The sequence below is a fragment of the Primulina tabacum genome, chromosome 11, assembly GCF_025594145.1.
Source record: "Primulina tabacum isolate GXHZ01 chromosome 11, ASM2559414v2, whole genome shotgun sequence".
Classification (NCBI taxonomy): domain Eukaryota; kingdom Viridiplantae; phylum Streptophyta; class Magnoliopsida; order Lamiales; family Gesneriaceae; genus Primulina; species Primulina tabacum.
Window position 1 is genome coordinate 35067178 of NC_134560.1, and position 17388 is coordinate 35084565.

At 36.7% G+C, this 17388-nt stretch overlaps 1 protein-coding gene across 1 annotated transcript; it reads left to right on the forward strand.

Moving 5' to 3' along the window:
* Positions 1-9341: 9341 nt before the first annotated feature.
* On the forward strand, positions 9342-11796 carry LOC142519221 (O-fucosyltransferase 20-like). Its single transcript, XM_075622161.1, has 5 exons — positions 9342-9600; positions 10318-10407; positions 10489-10772; positions 10907-11165; positions 11246-11796. The coding sequence occupies exons 1-5, from the start codon at positions 9523-9525 to the stop codon at positions 11471-11473; spliced, it is 939 nt and encodes a 312-aa protein (XP_075478276.1). The 5' UTR covers positions 9342-9522; the 3' UTR covers positions 11474-11796.
* The last annotated feature ends 5592 nt before the right edge of the window (positions 11797-17388 follow it).

The following is a 17388-nucleotide window of genomic DNA, read 5'->3' on the forward strand; positions in this document are numbered from 1 at the left end:
CCCAAACTAAGGCTAATTGTTAGCAAAGACAACTCCATTATCTTATATTTGTGGTAGCGTAAAGGCTTATTATATTAAGCGACAAATGAATTTGATGAGCTGCATCTGTTTGGGTGCCAATTGGTATGTCGAGTTGTTAGACTCATGATCAGGAAAGAAGTTTGCATACTATTGGTATCGTCTCATATTACCCAAAGTTCAGTCTCATCCAGGGACGTAATGTGGTGACTTGTACCAGGTCACCTATTGCAATCTTAATAGCATGCACTTGAAAACTTAATCAAATCATAAACATGATAACTAAATCAGCGGAAACATAAACAAAACTTAAATCACTATACAATTACTGGACACGAAACGATATTAAATCAAAATATAATGCAAACATATCGAATGATAACAAAAATTCAACAACTGCAATAAACCTCCTCATGCTATCACTGCTCGCTCACCGCCTGCTCCCACCATGGCTGTCCAACCTAAGACATGTCCCCATTGAATGAGGAGTCCAAACATAAAACCGAGGACGTAAGCGATAAATCGCCGTGTACGGAAGTATGTTTATTAAGTTCTATATGATGCATGTATGCAAATATGTACTGGATATCAAGGATTAAACAAGATCAACATGCTCAGTCTAGAGGCATCATAATGTGTAGCACTCTGTTCTGCCGCCTTAGGAGGTGACTCCCAAACCAAATTAGACCGGGCACAAAAATGTCACTAGACGCCATAGTCAACGAAAGAAGCTCACAATGCACAATCATCCAATAAGACAAATGGCTGAACGATTATGATAAACTCAACGTAATATGCATGCAACATAATAATCGTGACACAAGATATTTTTGGAACATTTAATGTTCGCAATTGTGATTTTGATGTTAACAAAACTTTTTATTTTGTTTATAATGATTTTACCTAAGTGTGCAAAAACTTGAACTTATCAGGATTTCAACTGATCAGTTATCGAGCAAAAACTGAAACTATCGAGACGCAAACTGAAAACGCCAACTGATCACCCAAAGTGAATCAGTTCAACTGATATATCAAAGACCAGTTCAACAGATTGTCCAGCTGATAGGCTGTAATGCCCGAGATGTGAATTGGTAATCAGCAATTATTAATGCATTATTTGATGTATTTATCGAAGGCCGAAGAAGCGACGTTGCGATTCGATTTTAGTTGCAAAATATATTGTTGGGACAGCAGAGACAGTGCACCCGCGGTTCAAAAGACAGTGCACCCGCGGTCGTTTATCATGAAATGTTGAAGGTTTACAGTAGGCGTACCGCACCCGCGCCAGAAAAGCCACCACACCTGCGGTAACCAGATCGCACCCGCGGTAGAAAGGATAGCGCAGTTGCGGTCGTCGCTTCTGCAATTTTGAGTGTGGATCAGTATGTTCAGCGCACCCGCGGTTCAAAGTGTAGCGCACCCGCGGTGAGACGTGTTTTATGAAGAATAAGCCACTTGCCCCTTTTCATGCATGAGATGTATATATATATAATCGGCCCTTTTCTCCTCAGAACAAGAAGAAAACGGAAATCCAGGGAAAGCTTTGATCCTTGATACTAGAATTCGATTTGCGAGAAATCCGCCCGTCTGATTTTGAATCCAACTTCGGTACTGTGTTCCTATCGACGCATGCTACAACTGGACGTAAGTTGTGTTACGTTTTGATATGTTTTGAAATTATGATGTTGTTGAAATCGGATAGAATTCATATATGTTGTTCTTGCGATATTAGACATTGTATAATCGAAACCGGATCGAAGAACAGATACCGTATGAAATTGTTATGAATTTCAGAGTTGATTTGATTGTAATGAGGTTGAATTGATATCATATTTGTGCTGTTATTGATTATAAGGTGTTGGGCTTGATATCTGACTAATATTGTATTGCTGAGTATATTGATATTATTCAGATTTGGATCAGACGAGTTGTTGATTCGTATGTACTGATATTGTATCGCCGGTATTGCGAGATTATACAGATTTGAGATTATGGGTCGTACGAATATTGATTATGATTTGTGTTATTATATCTGTGATGTTGAAACTTACGGGGTTAGTGAGATTGTATTATTATGCCATCGAAACATCAGTAGATTGATTGTGATCAGATTCAGTATTGATTGAGATTGTATCATGATATCGTTGATATGGATCAGATTATGTTTGATTTGAGTATTGATCGGAACAGGTTTTGAATTGAGTTATACATTGATACAGTATATTCGATATTGTCATTTCAGATTTGATATTGACAGATTTGACTTCGAGACTTCGACTTCGTCAGATCGAAAAGACAAATGTATAAGTCAATGTGGTATTGGGACATCGACTCAAGTGGGATATACTTGAGTTTCCCTAAATCACATACTTCTTATTATTATGTTCATTGATTTGACTTGATATGCTTGTTCTATGGATGTATAGAAAGCAGGTATTAGTCGAGTAATCTTGTGACATGAGTGCCTGATAGTGGTGGGATCGCCACGGGCGCATTGCATTGATTTGATTTGATATACTTGTTCTATTGCTTTATAGGGAGCATGTATCAGATGAGTATCAGACGAGTGATCTTGTGACAGAAGTGCCTGATAGTGGTGGGATCGCCACGGGCACATTGTACGATGTCACAGGATAGGAAATTGGTGAAAACGCCAAAGTCTGTGACGGTTAGGTCAAGACACTGGATGCTTGGTTATATCGACGTGGATATAATCGGAGTTTTTTCTATTACTGTTGGTCGATATAGGAATGCCAACGTCTGGAAACCGGGATCCCTAGACTAGGATTGAGTCTAGTCTGAAACGTGGAGTCACGAGTTTGATTGGCGATTTTATATGGATTATGTTTCTGATTTTGTTACATGTTACTGATATCTGTTACATGTTTAACATGCTTTTACATTGTTGATATAACTGAATGTTTCGTTGATTTATACTGGGATTTATTTCTCACCGGAGTTATCCGGCTGTTGTCGTGTTTGTATGTATGCATGACAACAGGTGGGACAGGTTCAGGGTCGAGAAAATGAAGATAGATCGTGATTAGAGTGGAGACTACGGACTTGGATTAGAGATAGGGTTTGGACACTTGACATTTAGTTGTTAAATCTTAGTTGAATGATTGTATATATAGTACAGATTTTTACTTGTAATATACTGATATGTATATTTGCATGTATTCCATTACGTTCCGCAATTTAAAAAACAATTAGACCCTGTTTATTATAATTGATTAAATTGTCCTAATGATGATTAAGAATATGATTAGCGTCCGGGTCCCCACAACAGGTGGTATCAGAGCGATAGATCCTTTAGACTGAGATAGGAGCTAGTGAGCGGGGTAGAATGAATTTTCTTTCCTTGCATGTGATTGCTAGCATGTGATTTATTATAATGTTGAATTACATTGTACATGCTAATATTGCAGTATGTTTTTACTGTTTCTGAAACTACATGTTACCTGAATATCTGAGTTGATTTGGTAATGTGTATTATTTGAAAATGAATCAGAACCCATTCTTGGTCAGAGGTAAGCTGATCAGAAAGGGGCTGAGATGGATTTATCTCATGTGATTGCTAACTTTTGTGGTAATTAGATATACCTCCTCGAAGAATTCCAAAACGAAGTAGTACTTCGACTAATCAGATGGATGTGTCGGAAATTCTGATGGAAACACAGTTAAAGAGGTTTCAGTCGTTTCAACCGTCAATTCTGAAGGGTACTGAGACGTCAGTCGATTGTGAGAATTGGTTAGAGGATATAAAAATGCTATTTGAATTTCTTGGTTTCACAGATGATTGTAGAGTTAAACTAATTGGGCACCAGTTACGGAAAGTCGCAAGGAGTTGGTGGCTGGTAACCAAAGAAGCCTTAGAACAGCGTGGTCCAGTGATTACGTGGAAAATTTTTAAAGTTGAATTCTATCAAAGATTCTTCCCCGTATTATACAGACATGATAAAGGTGCAGAGTTTGCAAATTTGAGACATGGTCAGTTGAATATTGATGAGTATTTGGCCCAGTTCTTTACCTTGCTACGTTTTGCCCCTCACGTGGCTAGGAACGGTGAAGCTGTATTTGATCAGTTCATCCAGGGATTGAATCCGGAGATACGTACATTGGTAAATGTGAAACGACCAAATAACCTTGCTGATACTCTGAACAGAGCCAAAAGAGCAGAAACAGTTCTGAGGAGACAAAAGGAAGCTTCGTATGTTCTTCCAACACCGAGACCATAGCAACTGCCTCCCAGAATTGAAATTGGTCGCATCAATAGTGGAAATAAAGAACAGTTGAAAGCTCGAAAGAAGCAGTTCAAGAAGTTAGGAGCGATTCATCTAGCTCCAGTGGTTCTAGCCCGAGTTATACCGGAGTGTATTGTAGAACCTATGGAGGAAGACATCTCACAGAGCAATGCCAAGGTGTGTCTGGTAGTTGTAACATCTGGTGACAGCAAGGACACTTTGCTAGAGTATGTCCACAGGGAGGTTCCCAAAGATTCCAGGGAGCAGAGGCATCTGGACGCGGTGACCGGGAAACAGACCCGGAATGCACTTGATTCTATAATGGCAGGTAACTATTCCTTTATGGTTATTTTGTGTACGTATTGAGAAATATTAGTACATCTTGTATATGATTTCTGAATGAATTGCATGGATATATGCTTGAGTATTGAGTTATTATATGCTGTAGTATTGATCTCTTTTCTGTTTGGGAGAGGTTTTGGATCAGTGACATCTGTTAGACTTGGTATGCTACAGTATGACAAATATGAGATTGAGTTAGATGATATAGTACTTGGTGTTATTTGATTCTGATTGCATTATTGATATGGATGTGTTGGTCAAGTACAGAGCTATCGCAGATTATTTCTAGGAAATGGTAAGATTTGGACCTGAAATGGCCAAAGAATGAGCATGGTACGATAAGAATTCTGGATTTAGAATATCTTTGATATATATGATGTTCATGACTCGATGATTATCGAAAGGAACGGAGTGATTCCTTATATATACTAATTGATTTACTAAGATGGAGTGTATCATTGACTGATTTGCCAGTGACAGGAGAGTTGCTAAAGTCGTCTCAGATGAACTTCCGGGTTTGCCTTTAATCAGGAAGATTGATTTCAGTCTTGACTTGATATTAGGTACTGTTATTACTTTTAAAACTTCGTACCGAATGATATTGATTGAATTGAAAGATTTGAAAGATCGGATAGCAGATTCATTAACCGAGAGTTACATCTGATTGAATGTTTCTCGTTAGGGATGTATCAGCTATAGTGGTGAGTTGATAAACTCTGTGTTCAGAATATTTGATAATTATCTGATTTAGTTATCTATGGTATTCTGGTATATTCGAAGATTATGACTGCTTTTGTTGAATATCTGAGTATTGTATTGAATATTCTGGGAACTGGAAAGTTGTATGCAGCAACTGTTTAAATGTGCATCTTGACTGAGACAGATTGTGTTCCGGGTTTGTTATATATGAAGATAATATATCTATTGATTATGGCACAGTTGAGACAGCGATCAGTTGGCCGAGACTGATATCAGTATCAGAAACTTGTAGTTGCAGGAGTTAGCAGGCTACTGTATCTGATTGTTATTCTGAATTGCTTGAGAATGATTATTTTCTGCAGCAGTATTTGATACAGATTATATACAGTTGAGACTCGATACCGTACAAGCCAAACCAGAACTGAATTTTGAAAGTTGAAACGGTTCAGAAAGTTGATCAGAATGGGCAGAATTTGATATCGATAGTCAGAACATGATATCCATCATAATATCAGGTAAGTGATACTGCGTTGTATGTGAATAACTGATGGTTTGTGCCAGATATTTCGGATTTGAAATAGTTAATGTTGTCAGAAATACGCAAGAGTTTATTTAGTATTCGTCCTGATAGCAGAAAGATATATGATAATTTGAAAAGACAGCTTTGATAAAAACAGATGAGATTAGATGTGGCAGAATTTGTATTGAATTGTCTGAATTGCCGATAGATGAAGACAGAAAGAATGAAACCAGGAGATTGGTTATATAGCTTATCGATTCCTGAATGGGAAGGGGATTACATTTCCAGGGATATCATGACAAAGCTACTGCAATACTTCCGGGATTGAGTATCGATTGAGTTAGGAATGACAGGTTGACCCAGTCTGCGAGTGCTACCTCGTACATGAAAACATACAAATATGACTTTATTACTGAAATTTCTGTCAGAAAAGTGATTAGATTACACAGAATGTCGAGAGTTGATTATATCAGACCATGATTTTGGTTGACTTTTCACGTTTGGCGGGAAGTACAGCAAAAGTGGATACGAGATTATATATGATTATTGCATATCGTTCACCGACTGACGGACAGTCAAAGTGGATTATCCAGATTTTGGAGAATATGCTTAGAGTTGTAGTGCTTGATTTTAGCATTAGATGGCAGGAGTTGTTGTCATGTCGTGAGTTTTCGTACAACAATAGCTATCAGACGAATATCGAGACGGCACCATTTGAAACGTGGTACAGTAAGAAGTGCAGGTTCCCTCTTTAGTGGGATGATATCTTTGAGGTTCCTAAGATTAGACCTGATAAGATCAGAGATATGACAAAAGAAGTGCAGCCAAATTAAAAGAAATGAAGACAGTTCCGAATAGACAAACTAAATATACCAATATCCGATGATGACCGTTGGTATTTGCGACAGAAGATTACATATTGAAATTGACTGGGATTAAACAGATTTGATAACAGCTGTTGCTATTGATTTGCTATGAGCTGTTGATTGGTATATACGGATGCTGTATAACCAGTATTTTGAGATTGATTTATCAAAGTTACTTCGAGTTATATTATGACATTATATTCTTGAAGTATTACTCCAGAATGGAATCAGAATCAATCAAATAAAGATAGTTCGGAACGAAGACTATTCCGTTGTTGAAAGTTCAAAGGAATGGTTAGGACATCTAGAAAGCTAATTGGGAGACAGAATCTGAAATGAAACAGCAATTCCAGAATTATTTCATAGAGGTGAGTTTTCTTTTAGCTTTTATGTATATCTCCTTCTTTTATCAGATTTGGTGTCTGATATGATTACCTGTGATATACGAGTTGATTGCCTGTGATTTCGAGGACGAAATTGTATCTTAAGAGGGGGAGAAATATAATGCCCGAGATGTGAATTGGTAATCAGCAATTATTAATGCATGATTTGATGTATTTATCGAAGGCCGAAGAAGCGACGTTGCGATTCGATTTTAGTTGCAAAATATATTGTTGGGACAGCAGAGACAGTGCACCCGCGGTCGTTTATCATGAAATGTTGAAAGTTTACAGTAGGCCACCGCACCCGCGCCAGAAAAGCCACCGCACCTGCGGTAACCAGACCGCACCCGCGGTAGAAAGGATAGCGCACCTGCGGTCGTCGTTTCTGCAATTTTGAGTGTGGATCAGTATGTTCAGCGCACACGCGGTTCAAAGTGTAGCGCACCCGCGGTGAGACGTGTTTTATGAAGAATAAGTCACTTGACCCTTTTCATGCATGAGATGTATATATATATATAATCGGCCCTTTTCTCCTCAGAACAAGAAGAAAACGTAAATCCATGGAAAGCTTTGATCCTTGATACTAGAATTCGATTTGCGAGAAATCCGCCCGTCTGATTTTGAATCCAACTTCGGTACTGTGTTCCTATCGACGCATGCTACAACTGGACGTAAGTTGTGTTACGTTTTGATATGTTTTGAAATTATGATGTTGTTGAAATCGGATAGAATTCATATATGTTGTTCTTGCGATATCAGACATTGTATAATCGAAACCGGATCGAAGAACATATACCGTATGAAATTGTTATGAATTTCAGAGTTGATTTGATTGTAATGAGGTTGAATTGATATCAGATTTGTGCTGTTATTGATTATAAGGTGTTGGGATTGATATCTGACTAATATTGTATTGCTGAGTATATTGATATTATTCAGATTTGGATCAGACGAGTTGTTGATTCGTATGTACTGATATTGTATCGCCGGTATTGCGAGATTATACAGATTTGAGATTATGGGTCGTACGAATATTGATTATGATTTGTGTTATTATATCTGTGATGTTGAAACTTACGGGGTTAGTGAGATTGTATTATTATGCCATCGAAACATCAGTAGATTGATTGTGATCAGATTCAGTATTGATTGAGATTGTATCATGATATCGTTGATATGGATCAGATTATGTTTGATTTGAGTATTGATCGGAACAGGTTTTGAATTGAGTTATACATTGATACAGTATATTCGATATTGTCATTTCAGATTTGATATTGACAGATTTGACTTCGAGACTTCGACTTCGTCAGATCGAAAAGACAAATGTATAAGTCAATGTGGTATTGGGACATCGACTCAAGTGGGATATACTTGAGTTTCCCTAAATCACATACTTCTTATTATTATGTTCATTGATTTGACTTGATATGCTTGTTCTATGGATGTATAGAAAGCAGGTATTAGTCGAGTAATCTTGTGACATGAGTGCCTGATAGTGGTGGGATCGCCACGGGCGCATTGCATTGATTTGATTTGATATGCTTGTTCTATTGCTTTATAGGGAGCATGTATCAGATGAGTATCAGACGAGTGATCTTGTGACAGAAGTGCCTGATAGTGGTGGGATCGCCACGGGCACATTGTACGATGTCACAGGATAGGAAATTGGTGAAAACGCCAAAGTCTGTGACGGTTAGGTCAAGACACTGGATGCTTGGTTATATCGACGTGGATATAATCGGAGTTTTTTCTATTACTGTTGGTCGATATAGGAATGCCAACGTCTGGAAACCGGGATCCCTAGACTAGGATTGAGTCTAGTCTGAAACGTGGAGTCACGAGTTTGATTGGCGATTTTATATGGATTATGTTTCTGATTTTGTTACATGTTACTGATATCTGTTACATGTTTAACATGCTTTTACATTGTTGATATAACTGAATGTTTCGTTGATTTATACTGGGATTTATTTCTCACCGGAGTTATCCGGCTGTTGTCGTGTTTGTATGTATGCATGACAACAGGTGGGACAGGTTCAGGGTCGAGAAAATGAAGATAGATCGTGATTAGAGTGGAGACTACGGACTTGGATTAGAGATAGGGTTTGGACACTTGACATTTAGTTGTTAAATCTTAGTTGAATGATTGTATATATAGTACAGATTTTTCGTTTGGACACTACGGACTACGGACTTGGACTTGGATTAGAGATAGGGTTTGGACACTTTTCGTTTGCAGCCTTTTAGTGTCAACTTTCTTGGTTCAAAATTTTTTTTTGTGATGTTTATTCTTGAATTTTTTCCTTCTAACCGAGTTACATTGACGTTGTTTCTGTCTTTGCTGTGATTTTTGCAGTGAATTTTCTGATATATTTGATTTGGATCATTTCAAGAATGTTTTGGCAAATGATGTGAGAATTGTGTCATCTCTTCCCTCAACTCATTTGATGACAAGACCCGTGGAAGAGAAGAGCACCCCTCTTCATGTGTCTCCGGAGTGGATTCGCTCTCGTTACCTTCGACGGGTAAGAATTGGCATCAAAACTGTCTCATAAACCAGGGGCCCTCAAAAGGGCCGGACATATGAAGTTAAATTTATTACTAAATTTGTCAACAAAATGAAAGTTTTATATGAATCTGCATTATAAATGTGTGATCCGATTTTAAGCAATTTATAAGCTTTATTAAGTAAAGTAAGTGCATCAATTCTTTAAGAAACATGAGTGCGATTTAAAACAGGAAAATTTTAGGCTATCAGTTTGTGGGGTCGAGGATGGCTTTTAGCACGTTTTCATCGACCTGGGACTATGTATGTGGTTGAAGAATCAATTCATTAGCAAAACGAAGTCAGCATTGTGCTGCAAAAACACAGTAATGACTCCAAAGTTTGAATCTTTGATGTGTATCCAACTTAAGACTTCCCGGAGGCTAATTCAAAGCTTTAATTCTCTGACATGGTCAGACTTGCGGCCATAAACCTTAAATCTTACATTAAGATAAAATGGAAAAAGAAAACAGTTCAACTTTTTGTCCGGCCAATTTTGAATCCTGGAACAAATTCTTTTAGCAGATTAGAGTAATGGACGGGTTCAACAAGCCCGAATAGTTTAATTCCTGAATTGGCTGTAAATTATCATGAGCAACAAGCTTACAAGAAATATTATTGAATAATGAATGGAGGGAAACTCTTATGTTGCTGTCTCTGTTGATTCTTATTTGAATCAAAATGTTATTTTCTGCAGCTTAGGAGGGATGGTGTGTTGCTGTTACGTGGTTTGGATTCGAGGCTTTCCAAGGATCTTCCTTCTGATCTTCAAAAGCTTCGTTGCAAGGTATATTGGTCCCCTCATCTTTATAATACAAATTTTTACTACAAATATGTCATTAACCAAGTTATCCAATTTGACTTGCAGGTGGCTTTTCATGCGTTGAGGTTTGCCCCCCATATATCTGAAATTGGCAATAAACTTACGGAAAGAATGAGAAACAAGGGACCATATCTTGCTCTTCATTTGCGAATGGAAAAGGACGTATGGGTTAGGACCGGGTGTCTTCCTGGTCTAACTCCCAATTACGATGAAATGATCAATAATGAGAGGAAGGCACAGCCAAAGCTCTTGACATCACGATCCAACATGACGTACCATGATAGAAAACTTGCCGGACTCTGCCCTTTAAACGCATTAGAAGTCGCGAGGTAAACTCTTTAAAACACATGCCATTTAAAATCTCCATGATTTCCTCTCTAAGTTGTCATCACCATCATTCAATATCTCACCCCACGCTCAATGTTGAGGTTTCTGATCTATCATTCTGTTGTGTATTATTTAGGTTGCTTAAAGCTTTGGGAGCTCCGAAAAGTATGAGAATATACTGGGCCGGTGGGATTCCTTTGGGAGGAGCAGATGCTTTGTTGCCATTGGTGAAAGAGTTTCCTCATTTTTACAGCAAGGAAGATCTTGCATTACCTGGGGAGCTCGAACCATTTTTAAAGAAAGCTTCATTAATGGCAGCAATTGATCACATAGTTTCGGAGGAAAGTGATGTATTCATGGCATCTCATGGAGGAAACATGGGGCATGCAATTCAGGTAAGAAGATTTACTTCACAATTCTGAGTGACTACCCTTTTCAGCGTTGTTTGGTAACTGTAATTCTTCTCCTATAACAGGGGCATAGGGCCTATGCAGGACACAAAAAGACTATAATCCCGAACAAAAGACACATGCTTCGCTACTTTGTTGATTCTTCGCTTCCTGAGGCCAAGTTCAACGAGATCATGCTCAACTTGCACCAAGATTCTTTCGGGCAGCCAGAGATTAGAACTAGCAAATCTGGGAGGGACGTGACAAAGTATCCTATCCCAGAATGCATGTGCAACAATACTAAAGTGTTATAGTATCGGTTCGATGAGTTGTAGTAACCTAAAGCTCCAAGTTTCAGCATTGAGATGTTAGAATGTGATGCTGCGGCAGTGAGGAAGTTTGGAGGTTGCACAGAAAGCATGTCCAAAATTGGTTGTTCTACTTCTGTAAGCAGAAGAGAGAGTTCATTTATTTTTCCCCCTCATCTTTGTTGATAAATTTTCCAGTGGGGGACATTTATATAGAAAATAGTGTATATTTATTTTTTATTTGATCCATTCATTTAATTCTTGGAGATCACATTTATAACATGTGAATATACATAGATTACTTGAATAAATTGTGTTGCATTTTTCAAGACTGCTGATGCTACACTTCAATTGGGATGGCGAATGTATGATTCTAACTAAAACAAGCGATGCGTGTATAAGATAAATGGTTCGAGTGCCACCATATTTTGTCGCAATTAGGGGCGAGCATTCGCTCACGATCTCATTAACCGAACCGAATAAGTTAAAATGGATTAATTTTTTTCAATGAAACCAAACAGATCGAATTTTTTTCGCTAAAATCGAAATGAAAATTTTAAAAATAGGATGTACACTGAGGTTTTTTATAAAGATTCATGCATTTCATTAGAAGAAAGTATGATTTTACTCTAATTTATGGAAAACATGAGCAATTTATTTTCTGAACGATAGACTTGATAATTTTTCTTGCAGTCCAATGTGAAACTTGATTCCAACAGATTTATGAGTGATCCAACCAAAACATTATTAATTATTATATCCAACAAAGGAAGATTTTTGAGAAAAGAAAGAAAACTAGAGGTTAGTGAAATCCATAGGGATATTATATAGTATTAGACTATAGAGCCATCAATACAATACCGACAGCCCAACACAATTAAGGCCCTAAAGAAAAATTTAATATTATTTTTAAAATAAAACTTTTCAACCGATTTTTTTATATCAACCATCAAAATTGAACTAATTTAATAGATTTTTTTTAAAAAAAATTAAAAACGTAATTTTTAAATTAACCGAATCAAAATTTTGAATTGGTTTGATTCGGTCCGTTAATTCGGTCTTTTCTCTTCCTTGATCACAATTTAGAGTCAAATGAGCGAGAACCGCAAATTTTAGGGTGTGTAAATTTTAACTTAATTATAGACATGTATTTTTGAATTATGATATTATTGTAAAAAAAATAATATTTTCGAAAATATTAAACAATTATACACGGAATTAAAAAGCTTAAAACCAATAAATATGTACATTCGAAAATTTGGTGTCATGATCATGCATGCATTTCAAATTTTAGGAAGGGAAGGAAATTCACTATGCCATTTTCGAAATTAAGGAGAATAAGTCAAGGTTTTGAAACCATCGGCTTGCACTCAATTAAAGAAAGTTTTGACCAACCTGGTTGTTAGTTATATTAACCGATCAAGTTATGTAATAATAAAAAAGAAGAGATTATCGGAACATTCCATGTTCGCAATCTTGATTTTGATGTTAACAAAACTTGTTATTGCGTGTTTAACAATTTAGATATATCAAAGACCGGTTCAACTGATTGTTAAGTTGATAGGTGATTCAGCAGAATACCTTCAAAAGCTGGGCCAGCTAATGAAGAGTTAAACTGATAAAGAGCTCAACTGACTAGTATAACTGAATCAGTGAAATCAGTCTAGCTGACGAGCCAACTGATTTCAGCAGACTAGTTCGCAGATTGCGGCAAGATTATTTAATGGAATTCAGTTGTGCGCAAATGTACAAGCAATTGTACAATCATAGGTACAATAATGAACGTTGCAGCAGAGCTTAAATTAAAAAGTTTTCAAAATGACTGTCAGAAAGTGAAGACACTTTTTCGGGAAACAGATTCAAATTGCAACAGACATAATTGATGAGTCTTGATGTACGATTACCTTTGCTTCTATAAATACAAGATGAAGACCATAAAAAAAAGTGTGTGCGAGTGAACACAGATAAGAGAGAACACGCATAATGCATGTCATCTTGCAAGAAGCATCTAGCCCATATTTGAGGAAACATTTCAACATGTTTTTAGAATAGATTAGAAGCACAAATCCCTAAGTGTGTGAGAATACCTTCGTGTTGTATTCATAGATCAATTCTCACACGCACACACAATCACTCACATATACCAAAGAGTTGATCCTTAAAGTTTAGTTGAGTGAGTCTTGATACAAAGATGTTAAACAATATGTTTGCAGTCTTCGCACAAAGACGTTAAACTGGTGCGAGCTGAGAGGTGGTTCCTTCAGTCTAGTTGAGTGCTAGGCGTTCAGTTAAGCAGTAGGGTAAGTCATAAGCTGATTGGAGTTATACAAAATATTTGTATAAATCAAAGTCTTCTAGTGTATCTTACCCGTGAGGTAGAATGAGTGACATAAGAGATTCAGTTCCGAACATCCATAAACAAATTCTGTCTTTTTACTTGTTTTGCATTGCATCTATTTTTAAAACTGATTTTATCAGTTCAATTCTCACGATTACTGAACTGATACAAGCTGCAACTGATCCTCGCTTAATGTTTTCAGTTTTCCTTCACGAAAAATTATTTTGAGTATTTTTTCACTTGGTTTGAAAACCAAACTCGATTTAATTTTTCAGTGTTTACATTCTTAGAACACGAGCTATTACAGCTGATCGAGAATATTATGTTTGAAACACCAATGTTGGTGTCAAAACCGGTCCTATCATTGGTAAGCCCCATCAATTTCGAAAATATAAGGCCTATTATGAAAGCTATATTTCGAGAATATGGAAGAAAGAATTCCAGAGGGATTTTCAAACCAATCAAAGAGGACAATTAAGGAAAAATGACATCCTTTTGGTAGCATAATTGAGATTTGATGCAATTAATGTGCATGATCTGGGCTTAAACAGGAGCCTCAATCAGCCTCTCCTCCTACCAATATATTGTGTCTCATTCCAAGACACAACCATGTCATATTTTCTAACTTAGGTGCTGCCTGAATTGAGAGTTTCAGTAGCATACCTAAGGCGAAACTCTGCATAACTTCATCCAAGAAACAGACTACAACGTGAGCCAAAGTACTGCCCAAGCAAGGAGCAAGGATCGATCCAAGTTGAGTGTACTTCAACCCCACTTTCAATCGTGTACGAGCAAGTCATCACCCCATTCGACCATTCTCATTTTCTTAAGCTGCAAAACAGTAAGTGGTCTTTTGTAATATATTTATTTTTTCATAAATAGGCTTATCTACATTTGCGTTGCTTCTATTTTAAAAATCTGATCATGCATCATGTGTTTCTTTTCCTCTAATTTGTGTTTGTTTCAGTGACTCACTTTAATTCAATTGATACACTTGAAATTTTTAAAAGGGCACTGTTGTTATTTGATTTTGAAGTGAAAAGTTATATGATAAGATATGCCCCGTATGATGAGTATAAAAGCGTACTTATGACCTTACTTCTTAGAGGAGACTTAATAATGAACCACAAATTTTGAGATGAAATTTTAGTGTCTTATATATATTCACGTTCTGTTTACAATAATGTTTCAATGTTTTGTTTCTGTTCGGTCTATATCATGTCTTGATCCATGTCGTAACACGTTTTGCGACATGTTCTTTTTAGAATTATGTTTATAAGTATATTTCTGTTGTGGACAGTGAGATGAATTACAATACCATACACACACATATGTTCATACTTTGTTTAAGATATGTTTTAAGGTCAAATTTCAAATTCTGTATAGGCTCAGTCTTGACTGGTCCTGTGAGAACCCGAATTTCCAGCATTTCAGCAGCTATGCAAAACTCCAGCAGAAGTTAATATTTACAGCAGCTAGCAATATTCAGTAGCAAGGGAAAATTCCAGCAGAAGCTAACAAGTCCAGCATCAGCTGATATTCAGAAGTTGATATTTTCCAGCAGATAGAATTCCAGCAGATATAATCCAGCAGCAGAAGAACGAGATTCCAGCAGACAGTTACTAATCCAACTCATGACTTGTAACTGAAGCATTTAAAATGGAATCAAGGCTGTTAAATGCAGATTATGGCCATTAATAGGGACCCTAACAGTCAGATTTCGGCCTATAAATAACAGCCTCAAGTCCCTGAATTGGGTTACACAAATCTTGAGATTATTACTGAAATTTTTGAGCTAAGAGGGTGCTGATTTTCGAGCAGCAGAAACCAGTAGCAAGAACAAGCAGATTTCAGACTTCAACCGAAACACTTTTAACAAATTACAATAAGTGGGCTTATGTATAAATATCTTGAAAACCGTTTGATGATTTCTGTTTTAAAGCAAAGTATATTCTTGAATCCTGATATCTGATTTCGAAGCACTGAAACTTAGTGAACTAATGGTAGGAATATATATTCTGAACATTACTGATTACTGATTACTGGCCTCACCACTTAGAGGAAAGAACATATAGGGGACTGATATCAGTTTAGCCATGAAATTCACGAATGTGCTCAGTGCTTACTTGTTAAATTATGATTTCTGAATACCGAATACCGATTCCCGATTACTGATTTCTGAATACTGATTTCTGTTCTGAAATAAAGAGTTTCGGTATATTATTGTATTACTGTTTCTGTTGAAAACGATTTCGAAATTGGGAGTTATTCCCACCCCTGCTTACTGAGTGACAATCATATCACTCACCCACCAAAACATCTCAGATAAGAACAACGAAGAAAGATTAGAAGCAGAGGAGCAGAACCAGTTTTGGGGATGGTGAAGAAGAAGACTGTCACTTTCAGTTTTAGATTATATTTTCCGCTGTATCTGTAAAAGCAATGTTATGTCTGTTTTACATTTCCTCTGTAAAACATAAGTGATTCGAGCTTGTATCAGACAATGAATTACTTCGTATTATGAATAAAAAGATTGGTTTCTGAATTTCGTACTTCTGAGGCTTGTTGTTTTCGAATGTAAATTTGAGAGCAACGTCGGTGTCAACTAACCCCCGTCCCGAGGCGTGACAGGTCCCGACATGTCCTAAGACATGTAAATACATTTTTTTGTAATTTAGGTGTATGCATGTCCATTTTTTGTTATTCAGGTGTACGAATGTCTCCCATCTATTAAGTGTTTCTCTAAACTCTCACTTATTATTTCCCACCACAAATAAAAACGAAGATGAAGTAGACGAAGATGAACAAGACATGTTTTGGGGCTGGTGATAAAGTAGACGAGGATGAACAAGACTTTTTTTAAGGCTGGTGATGAAGTTTCGAGGCAAGAAGATTTTTAAATTTTTTTTAAAGTTGATTTTCTTTATGTTATCATTTCCACACTTATGTTTCTAACATTGTAAAGATAATTATGTTCTATTTAATAGACTGGATTTTGCTCATTTGATATACTACAAGGCTTATTGTTACAATATTAAATTGGGGCAGTATAAGTGATCAAGGGGTAGTAACTCATATCACGGGAGGACCATACAAGCATGTTGCATGAAATACACCAAAACCAAAGCAAGCCACCCTAGATAGATCCGTCTCTCGGTCTCGGAGCGTGACAAAATGTGTTCTTATAGTTGTTCGGAAAAGAAGAGGTCTGAAAGAGGCGTACAATAAGGTGAAATGATGTTGAGATATCTTTCATTAAAGGTGTCTCAACTCAAATCAGATATTGAAAAGATTAAAAACAAAAAACGAAATATAAAATAGAGAGATATGCAAAATGTCAAGAATTAATTCTTACATATGGATATTTATAAATGGGAAAGGAGTTTCCGGTGTATTTATAAAATTTGATTTGACTGGTCGGGTTTTGCAATGATTGTGTAAGAATGAATGTTTGTCACTTTACCAAAAGCTACATCTGATGACAATATTGAATTTTACGTTTCGATTGTTCTACCCGACATGAAAAATTATTGCATTTCAACAATCTTATTCTCAATAATTTTACTCATTGTAATCAATGAGA

What these genes read in the sequence shown, in the direction of transcription:
- LOC142519221 (XM_075622161.1), top strand. Translation starts at nt 9,523, where the DNA reads ATGACAAGACCCGTGGAAGAGAAGAGCACCCCTCTTCATGTGTCTCCG. An exon ending in GCTCTCGTTACCTTCGACGG is followed by an intron (nt 9,601 to 10,317) that starts GTAAGAATTGGC and finishes TATTTTCTGCAG; the next exon opens with CTTAGGAGGGATGGTGTGTT. An exon ending in TTCAAAAGCTTCGTTGCAAG is followed by an intron (nt 10,408 to 10,488) that starts GTATATTGGTCC and finishes TTTGACTTGCAG; the next exon opens with GTGGCTTTTCATGCGTTGAG.